Genomic DNA, 10,548 nt, shown 5'->3' on the forward strand with positions numbered 1-10,548 from the left:
GCTTCCATCTTCACTTCTTTCTCCTTTTCCAGATCAGCAACTAGTGCAATGGATCCTCCTTTCTTCTTTCCTCTCTCCATTCTTTCATCCTGCTCTATCTCAAGCTCATAGGTTTTCAGAATGCCATACAGTCTCTCTAAAGTAAACTCCTTATAATCTTGTGAGTTTCTCAATGAGACTGTCATTGGTTTCCATTCCTTTGGAAGAGATCTGAGAAATTTCAGATTGGAGTCTTTAGTCTGATAGACTCTTCCATGCAACTTAAGAGCATTTAGTAGTTTTTAGAATCTACTAAAAATGTCAGTGAGTGACTCACTTTCTTCATTGTGAAAATGCTCATATTGCTCAATATCAAGAATTCAAACATCAGTTGAACAGTGAAAGCTGACACACAGCCGTCGAGTTGGATACAAACACATTGTGGACTTTCAGATCATCCGTCGATGACTTAATTGATCATCCGTCGACTGCTATGTTAAACATCCGTTGATAGTCATTTGATCATCCGTCGAAGGCTTTGTTAATCATCCGTCGGTAGCTATTTTAGCACTTGACTTCATTTCACTTATATAGAATTACAAGACATTACTTATGTACAATTAATCAACCTATTCTGCATATCTAGTTAAAGTCAACATGACTTATATGCTACTACAGATTCTATACAAAGGTGTATACATCACTGTGCTACAAACTTATTATTACATAAGCTACTCACTCGATGGATAATAAGTTAATCATCCATCGGGACTATAATGAGTTATCCGTCGGGACTATAATTCTTATCCGTCCAGTGCTACATTATTTCACTAAGTAAAATCTACTTAGATGTTTTGTTTAAGTGATCATCAAGTACACAACATATTCACAACAGAGTGGAAACAGGCGATAGAGGTAACTAAAAAATCATCTGATACAACACAAGGTGCAGAAAAAAGGTGGAGTAAACCTGCTCCTGGGTGGATAAAAATTAACATCGATGCAGCATGCAAACAGGGGGACGGTAGTGTAAAGGTGGGTTGTGTAGCTAGAGATGAGCGTGGTCAGTTTCTGAGGGCTCGCAGTAATGTATTACAAGGTCAAAGACAACCCAGAGAAGCAGAGGCATTAAGCCTTAAGGAAGCTTTGTCCAGGACGATGGAGTGGAGGAGAAGTAAAGTAGTTTTTGAATCGGACGCTAAGTTGCTGGTTGAAGCTGTGAACGGAACAAAAGGGAATTCTTATTTTGATACTATTGCGGAGGATTGTAGTGATTTACTTAAACACTTTGATGAAGTGTTACTTGTATTTGTTCATAGATCTGCGAATCATGTTGCTCATTTGTTAGCAAAGGGTGCATGTTCTAGGTCAGGTCTTCAGGAGTGAGTTCACACTGCTCCGGATTATATATCTTGTAATCTTGCGTCGGAGGAATTTTAATGATATGCAAGTGCTTTATTTCAAAAAAAAAGTATCAATTAGGGAAATATTATTTCAAGACCCATTTTTTTGTTTCCTGGGCAAATAATCTTGAAAAGACAAATTTGCCACCATGCATATATAATAACGACAAAAAAAGAAAAATAAGGTAAGGGTAATTTAGTCCTTTCATGCTTTTTCAGCTTTGGAAACAAAAAAGTTGATCTAGAACTCTATTAATTAAACGTGTTTTGAAAAATGAGTGGACTAAGTTTCCCAAATATTTTTCTCAAATTTTTCTCAAATAATGTAATATGACACATAATAAATTTTAATTTGTAGTATATATTTATACACACAAGATCCATTATTATTATTAAGAAATTTTCCAACTATCCACATGGAACATCACATGACACATCAGTAAAAGTATTTGGGAAATTTCAAGAAATTTTCAAATGTTCATCATTTCTTTCTAAATCATTTTTAAGCTGAGATGATTCCCAACATGGTAAACGAGGGTTGTATCCAGTGTATCCCACTTAATAGAGAGAGAGAGAGTGATATTCAGTGCAGACCACTTAAATACTGGACCTGAGATCACTTGTATTATTTTGCAGTACATACTTTAATATTAAACCTTATCCTGTAATTTCATAGTTTGTATAAACACCTGCTGTTAAAAATTAATATATTGTAAGAAAAAATATTGTTGAAAAAGTGATGTTATAAAAATCAGATAACTATTTGGTTATTTTTCTTATATGTATGTGTTTTAATGCAAAAATTAAAAATAATAATGTTTTTGGTAATATTTAATGGTGAAATCAGCATATGTTTCTTGCAAAAACTGAAAAGCATTTTTTCTAAAAGCATGCAGGGATTTGTTTTCTCTGCATATAGCTTTTAGGCCAAAAACATTTTTCCGAAAAGCAACTTTTAAATTTTACCAAACAGTTTTTAACTGTTTTTCAGCAAAAAGTTGTTGTTAGTGTCTACAATAACAATATCAAACACATCCACAATAAAATCATGCAATATTTTTTTTTTATATAATTTTACCCTGTGTAAACGGTCTAAAAATATGGAGAAAATATGGAGGGGAGAGACGGAGAGAGCTTTCTTTGCCAAAGACAATTTAGTCTATATAATCAGCCATTAAGCTTTCTCACACTTGCAAGTAGAAGTGATTTTAGTACTAAAAGAGTACAGCAAAAGCAATGTAAAACTTGTATTTGAAACGTGAGGGAAGACAAATGTAATTACTTGTGAGGAGGACTTTGGTAAAGGTCAATGCAAGAAAATGGAGAGTTCCACCACGGCAATCGCACCTGCCATGTATTTGAGTCTACAAGCATCAGCAACACTTGAGATATTAAGTTGTAATTTCTTTTTCAGCTGGAAACAGAAGATGTAGTAGAGAATAAATCTTGCAAGAGTACCTACGGAAAAATCAACCAAGATGCGACTACCTAGATATCACATCTTTACGGCTGCATCTAGCACTGCTGCTCCAATCTTTGCAACTTCTCCTTCTACATAGCTTATAGACATCGTTCACATCATCGATATCAATATCAACTTCTTTCAGTAATGACCTGGTCTGAGAACTCATGAATCTAGGGATGAAGACATTAAAGTAATAACTAGTAATGTCTATCTTGCTTTTAGACGGGAAGGATTTTACAGCATTCTGTATGAAATTAGACTTTTTTTTGGGCTTAAATATCAAAGTAGTCATTAAACTGGGGCTCATATATCAAAAATATCATTCTAGTTATCGAGAACTCATTTGCATCACTATAGTTGCAAATAATGACATAGCCGTTAGTCAACTACATTGACTTGACGAAAAATGTGTTAAAATTGACAGAAGTAACAGCTGTACTGACTTACAACAACGTGGCAGGTTGCGGATGTTTAACAAACCATTTATAAGACAAATTTTAAGTTTCTAAAATCTTATCAAGTTTTACTAATTTTAATTTCAAAATTTCTATTTTAAAGGATGTAGAATTTAGTCTATTATGTTTTAAAATCATTAAAAATGTTTAATATTTTTCTCATATATATTTTAGTTGTCAAATTTTACCAAACAAAGTTATGATTAGAAATAATAAACATTTTCAATATATTTAAAAAGTTCAGATTTATATAAAGTTGATTAGTATGTTTTTTTTCATATTTTTGCCGTAATTGTAAATTTTAAGATCCCATTATTTCTTTAAATTTTATAAAAAATATTTTATACTTGAAAAAAAAATGTAGGCAGGAAAATAATTTTTTAATTTCAAATTGATTTTTAATTCTAAAATATCAATCCATAATAAGTAAATTGATATTTAAAAAAGCAGTACCTAAGATTAAAAAAATATAAATTAAAGATATTGTATAAGAGAAAATCAATGCATCTAATTATGTTTTCCATTTAAAAATGAAAATTAAAATGTAAAATGAAGATTATGTATAAACCCCTGAAAATGCTATATATATATAGACATACATGAATATCAAGGGAGTCAGGACTCGCCAGAATCTGGAAATCAACCATTATATATACACGACATTTTGGAAGATTCATACCCATCAAAAATCAGAATCTGAGTACTTTACTTTCATTTATAATCATAAATTTAGCAAAAGAAAAGAAGCTTTATCATCTTCTTTTGAATATTTAAGGCTTAAATTGAGGTTGGCTAATTATTAAATTATTAGAAGGAGAATTTTAGTTTGATATTGGAACTGTGCTTTTTGATTTAAGAATTTAAACTTTTAATCGATTATGACTTGTAAGTATTTCTTTTTTTATTATAAAGGTAGTCATGCTTATTTGGAAGCCACGTAAGTTGTCATCTGTTGCAATGTCAAGTCATTTGTATTCTCCGTTAAGTTTGTAACGTTTTCCGTCAAGTCAACGACTTTGACTAACGGAGGTGTCATTACTTTCAACTAGACTAGTGCATACGAGTCCCCGATAACTAGAGTGTTCTTTTTGATATATTATCCTGAGTTCAGTGATTACTTCGAGATTTAAACCTTTGTTTTTGCTATCAAGTTGAAGCTTTCTTTTTCCTTCACCGTCCATGACTTGGAAACTTCTTCCCCCATCTCGTCAAACTTCCAAATGTGAAATAATGGACCAAGATCAGATTGCATAAGGCGCCTTTTCTCAAGAATATGGTGCCTAACACACTTGGTCGATCCTGGGGAGGCACAAGAACAGGAGCTTGACCTCCCTTTACCAACTGCTCTTGAAATAGCTTTTACATTCTGCCTTCCGAGTGGCCAAACTTTTGTGCCCAACCACCTTAAGTTATCAGAATCACTAATTACAGATACCTTACTGGATGGTCCGCGCCATTTTGGAACGTTAGCCTGAAAGTGATGCTCGACAGGAATAGCCATCCTCTCAAACTGATTGCAGAGAACGCTGATCAACATGTTTGATTTTAAAGGTGGACAACCATATCTCGATTCCTCCAAGTTTGAGGAATTTGAATCATCCTCCAAATGAAGCGATTCTGGTTCCTGAATATCCGTATGTTCAGGAGTAACAGGGTTTGAACCACGGAATGATCCAGTAATGTCAACTAAAAGAGATGGCATCCCGTCTGATTGGTACCAATCGTTGGTATTATCCAAAATGGAACTTACATAAGGTAGCCTCTCGAAATTATCCTCTGATGTCAATAAACTACCTGAACTAGGCCCCTTCAAGAGGATTCTTTTGGGCAAGATTTCAATAGAATTAGTCACATTATGCACAAAAGAAGCAGAAGAGGCTCGTGATAACTGTCCTCTTTTACACTTTGCTTCCCATTGTTTATCGCATAACTTTTGAGCCTCACGCTTGAAACTATCATTTAGAAACTGCTGCAATTTTCGCTTTCTCTGAGGAAGAGATTTGGGAGAAGGGAGCTTAAGTTCGAATAGCAAGAACATAAGTTCGAATAGCAAGAACATAAAAAGAGCTGTACTCATGTTACAAATTTTAAAAACTGTACGCGATGCACATATTTGTAATTAATTTCTAAAACGGATAAAAAATACCTGAATGTAACTAAATAGACCTCGGTCAATCTATTAGTCATTTTAAAAAGAAAAAACATCATCACTTCAATTCGCTCAACCGCATCAACCGCAAAAATCACCCGCAACCGATCCGCATATTTCGGATAACCGCAAAACGCGGGTGGTTGTGGATGCAATTTTAGATAACTGTTAATTTGCGATTCGTTGCAGATTCATTATTTTAAAAACCACGAAAATTCAACCGCAACCGCATATTATAAAATTTATTATACTTTTAAAAATAATTGCCACTTTTGAAAAAAAAATATTGTTTCAAAACAATTGTCAACTTACACTTTCAATGTCACTACTCAAATTATAAAGTTTAGTTTATATTCCAAGATGAAGTTTACACCATATGCAATTATGCAATTATAGTATCAATAGTCTCTATTTCCAAAACTAACTATATACCATTAAGTATTGTGTATTTTTTTTTGCTAACTAAGTATTGTGTATTTAATATAGGCAATGCAATAAATATGAATATTAATATATTTTATAATCAAGGTTAGAGTTTCTTAACAAGTGCAATTTTTATAAAAGTGGGTAGTTATTTTGAAACGGAGAATGTATAGATGAGTTTGAGAGAGACATAAAAAAACTGTGTCATGAATACGGTACAAAGCATATACGGTACAATGCGAAATCAAATTTATTAAAAAACAATAGCATATATGGTACAAAGCCAAATAAGAGACATAATTACACATTTCTTACCTGTGGAAAATTTGTCAGAGCCATGACTTCTCGTACTCGAAGGGTCTGATCCCACAAAGGTCTAATCGAATTGGGGGTAACTCCTAGTTTGTCATGATAAAGAGCAAGCGCTTTTATCTTTGTCAACATTTCTTTTTCAACATATTTTCCGAAGACATATTTCTCCTTAACAACCTCATCAACCCCAGAAAAAGAAGCTTCACCCATTTTCTCATCCATATCACTCATCTTTTACAAACCTGGCAGACCTTAATTACAAAAAAAAACCTCAAAATATCAAACCTGAAAAATAGAACATCTAATACAAAATAGAGTTCGCACCACCAGTACACAAAAGACAGAACATAGTAACGTGATATCATAGTGTATCAAACTAAATTTACAAATTCCAATATGATAGAATCTTTCACTGCCACACAGATACACATAACGCAAAACCCGCGAACCTTAAAAATATCACCAAATATCAACATAAAGACTGATTTATTCAAAACATATAGGTCTTAATGATAATCAAAATAAATAAAAAATCACCAAAGATTAAGTATCATTTGTACATATACACACACAGTTATATAAAGGTAGGTATATTTGATAAGTCCTCCATGTAACACCAAGTTTTTAAAAAAACTGATAACTTAACATGCATGGTCGGGAAATCCTAATAATTTCACATGCTAATACCAAAACATATTAAGAGGCACAAATTTCACAGGAGACACAAAATAGATTATCCACAAATTATGCACTATCAACAGTCTTTTGGTACTATTGACACTCTCGAGTGGAACACCTGAACAATCTTCCACTTATGTGCCAAAGTTTTTGGTTCAAAAAATAAAGAGAAGAGAAGAGAAGGTGAAAGAAGCAACAAAAAAACAATCATTGCATGCTCCAAGCTTTATTGTGAAAAGGGAAAGAAAGTAATGCAAAAAAGAAAATAAAAGTTGTATATAATTCAAAAGGATGTCTGAGAGTTTCTCTTAAATCCTGTTCCATTTTTGGGGGTAAAACATTGGGGAGAGTCTCCTTTCTGAGAAAACTTGAGGACCACAATTCAGAAAGAAAACTGGCCTCTCTTTCTATGTTCTTCCCTCCTTTTTCAAAATTGAAAGCACAACATAAGACCATGTCCAATGCAATGTTGAATATGGTGTCACTGCTATAATTTGGTACCAAATGCAAAAAAATATCAACTCCAAAAGAGTTGCATATTTGGATGCAAATATACATAAATGCATAATTAGCCTTAATTTTGCATCCGAGGATGCAAATATACATCTAGCTACATCATAAAACAAACCATAAATTAATACAAGTCGGTCTAGTTTGAATTAAATTTTGGGTGGGTTGGACAAAAAATTAGATAAATATGAAATTATTTTGATTGCAAACTACAATTAACACCCAAGTGCATGTTGTATTTTAGCACCAAAAATCATTTTTTGATGTCATATTATAACAATGTCTATTGCCATTTTGCATCTAGCTGCTAGTATTGGACTTGCTCTAAGAGACACAAATGCATAATCAAAGGGCACAGTTTTAACAAACAAAAAAGTAAAGGAGATAATTGGGGAAAATAAATTCGCTCGTGTACATAAACCCGAGCTCTGATACCATGTTAAGTTATCAACTCGCTGTTACAATATTGAATGGAGTGATCTGGCAGTGAGCTGGAATGAGCTGGCAGTGAGTTGGAAAGTAGTTAGTTACTGCAGTTAGTCTAGTCTATATATATAGAAGTTTGTTCTCCTGTGTAAAGCAAGAAATGTAATCAAAGAATATGTTTAAGTCTCTATAATATTCTCTATTTTCTTTAACAAGATACATATACATTTCTATACATTCTGTTATGGTATCAGAGCTTTTCTATGATGAATTAGGGCAACGATCTCTAATTCATGAATGACATGAACTCGTTCTTATTCCGCTGTACTCAATTCAAGTTCAAGTACTAGTAATTCAACTCAAGTTCCACCAGCTTCGTCATCAATGGCGACTTCGTCTTCTACACCTGTTATTGATGTTAATCATCCACTTTACATATAGACTTCTGATCATCCAGGTATGGCTTTAGTTTCGCAGTTACTTACTGAGCAAAAATATCATCAATGGAGTAGATCTGTAAAATTATCCTTGTCAGCAAAGATGAAATTAGGTCTTATTGACGGTACACTTGTTAAGCCACCAGTTACATCTAATCTGTATGTTGTTTAGACTCGCTGCAATGATATGGTTTCGTCATGGTTATTGAACTCAATCACACCTGAAATTCGTAATAGTGTTGCCTACTTTTCTACTGCTAAGGCTATTTGGGATGATCTTGTTGTTCGTTTCTCACACAGCAATGTTCCTCGAGTGTTTCAATTAAAGAAAGAACTTGTATCACTTACTCAAGGAACCTTGTCTATTACTGCCTATTTCACAAAATTCAGAACATTGATGGATGAAATTGATGATTTGTCTCCACTTCCAAAATGTATCTGTGTTAATAGTAATTGTTGTTGTGCATATGTGATCAAACTAGACGAATATGAGCAGATTAATAAACTTAGTCAGTTCTTAATGGGATTAAGTGATCAATTTACTACAATTCGTGGTCAATTGTTGATGATGAAGCCATTACCTAGCTTGAGTCAGGCTTATTCCTTGTTGCTTCAAGAGGAAGTACAACGTGACTGTCACAATTCTGTTGTTGTTACTGAGAATGCTGCTATGAGTATTAAGTATACTGGCAATAAGCACAGGAATTTCAGCCAAAACAATTATAATTCAAATCAGAGTTTTCAAGGAGGTGTTAAGAAAGTCTCATCAGAGGCTGATGTTGCTTCGATTGTGTGTGATTTCTGTCATATGACTGGCCATACCAGGGAAAAATGTTTCTGTCTCCATGGGTACCCTGAATGGCATAGGCTTCGTGGACAGCCTAAGCTTAAACCAAGGGTAGTGAATAGATATCCAGCTGTTTCTAAGAAAGTTGTTAATGTCATGGCATCTGGTTTTGATTCTAATACAAATGTTGAGTCTGGATCAGTGTTCACAGATGCTCAATGTCAACAGCTTACCAAGATGATTCAGACTAGTCTTCAGGCTTTGACTCCATGGACTACCAATAATGCTAATGTTGCTGCTGTTGTTAGTTCCACAATGACAGATGCAAATGCTTTTACTCAAGGTAATTTCTCATGCACAGTTTCTTCAGCACATACTCTACAGACTGTTAATCATCAAAATTTTATTACTTGGTTATTGGATTCTGGTGCCACAGATCATGTGACTTGTCATTATCACTTATTAGAGAACCATGTTCCTATGAATTCGTATCTCTATTTGCCTGATGGTAACATGGCTGTCATTACTCATTCTGGAACTGTCAGACTACCAAATTCTATTATTCTTCAACAAGTCCTATGTGTTCCTAGTTTTCACTGCAATTTAATCTCAATACCGAAACTAACAGTGCATAATTCATGTACTGTTGTCTTTTCTTTTCAAAACTGTATGTTACAGGACCAACAGCAGAAAATGTTGACAAAGATTGGTAAGCTTGAAGGAAGTCTATATACATATAGTCTTGCTGGGTCTGCTAGTGTTTTTCATGTTTCCACCTCAGACTCTCAACTCACCTTGTGGCATGCCAGATTGGGTCATCCTTCCTCTACTATTATGTCTAAAATTCAGTTCATACCTTCTGTAAATCCTGATGCTCTGCAATATTGTGATGTGTGTCACCAAGCTAAGCAAACAAGATTGTCTTTTACCGCTAGTACCTCAGTTAATATAACTTTGTTTTCTTTAGTCCACTGTGATTTGTGGGGACCCTATAAAACGTGTACTCATGGTAAATGTACTATATTTTTAACCATTATAGAAGATGTTTCTAAATGCACTTGGGTGTTCTTGTTGGCTGATAAGTCTTCTATTTCTACTATGCTGAAAAATTATATTGCTTATGTACAAACCCAATTTCATACAACCATACAAGTTATTCGATCAGACAATGGCACAGAGTTTGTGAACTCTGATCTTAGTTCTCATTTACAATCTTTAGGGATTATTCATCAAACCACTTGTCCATATACACCTTAGCAGAATGGAGTGGCTGTGAGGAAACATCAACACCTTCTGAATGTAGCTAGATCACTTAAAACTCAATCTCATGTTCCTTATTCTTTGTGGGGTGACTGCATTCTTACTGCAGCACATCTTATTAATATTACACCCTCAAAACAATTGAACTATCTTACTCCTTATGAAGCTTTATTTCATAAACCACCAGATTACACTCATATCAAAATCTTTGGTTGTTTGTGCTACATGACTCAAGTAGCTGTTCCTAAGGACAAGTTAGCTCCT

The 10,548-nt window shown here is 33.9% G+C and overlaps 2 protein-coding genes and 1 long non-coding RNA gene across 3 annotated transcripts; 1 reads left to right on the plus strand and 2 right to left on the minus strand.

Moving 5' to 3' along the window:
• Nucleotides 1-2,494: 2,494 nt before the first annotated feature.
• On the minus strand, nucleotides 2,495-3,288 carry LOC141705953 (uncharacterized). Its single transcript, XR_012568545.1, has 2 exons — nucleotides 2,841-3,288; nucleotides 2,495-2,729 (listed from the first exon to the last, which is right to left on the minus strand). It is a non-coding gene; the product is annotated as an uncharacterized LOC141705953 (long non-coding RNA).
• A 1,140-nt stretch (nucleotides 3,289-4,428) lies between these two features.
• On the minus strand, nucleotides 4,429-5,004 carry LOC141690007 (AT-rich interactive domain-containing protein 1-like). The gene has a single exon (XM_074494572.1). It carries the CDS (start codon nucleotides 5,002-5,004, stop codon nucleotides 4,429-4,431), a length of 576 nt encoding a protein of 191 aa, XP_074350673.1.
• Nucleotides 5,005-8,424: 3,420 nt separating this feature from the next.
• Nucleotides 8,425-10,281, plus strand: LOC141690015 (uncharacterized). Its single transcript, XM_074494585.1, has one exon. It carries the CDS (start codon nucleotides 8,425-8,427, stop codon nucleotides 10,279-10,281), a length of 1,857 nt encoding a protein of 618 aa, XP_074350686.1.
• The last annotated feature ends 267 nt before the right edge of the window (nucleotides 10,282-10,548 follow it).

The sequence above is a fragment of the Apium graveolens genome, chromosome 2 (assembly GCF_009905375.1).
Source record: "Apium graveolens cultivar Ventura chromosome 2, ASM990537v1, whole genome shotgun sequence".
Classification (NCBI taxonomy): Eukaryota; Viridiplantae; Streptophyta; class Magnoliopsida; order Apiales; family Apiaceae; genus Apium; species Apium graveolens.

Coding starts and splice junctions, on each gene's coding strand:
- LOC141690007 (XM_074494572.1), bottom strand. CDS start 5,004: ATGCCATCTCTTTTAGTTGACATTACTGGATCATTCCGTGGTTCAAAC.
- LOC141690015 (XM_074494585.1), top strand. CDS start 8,425: ATGGTTTCGTCATGGTTATTGAACTCAATCACACCTGAAATTCGTAAT.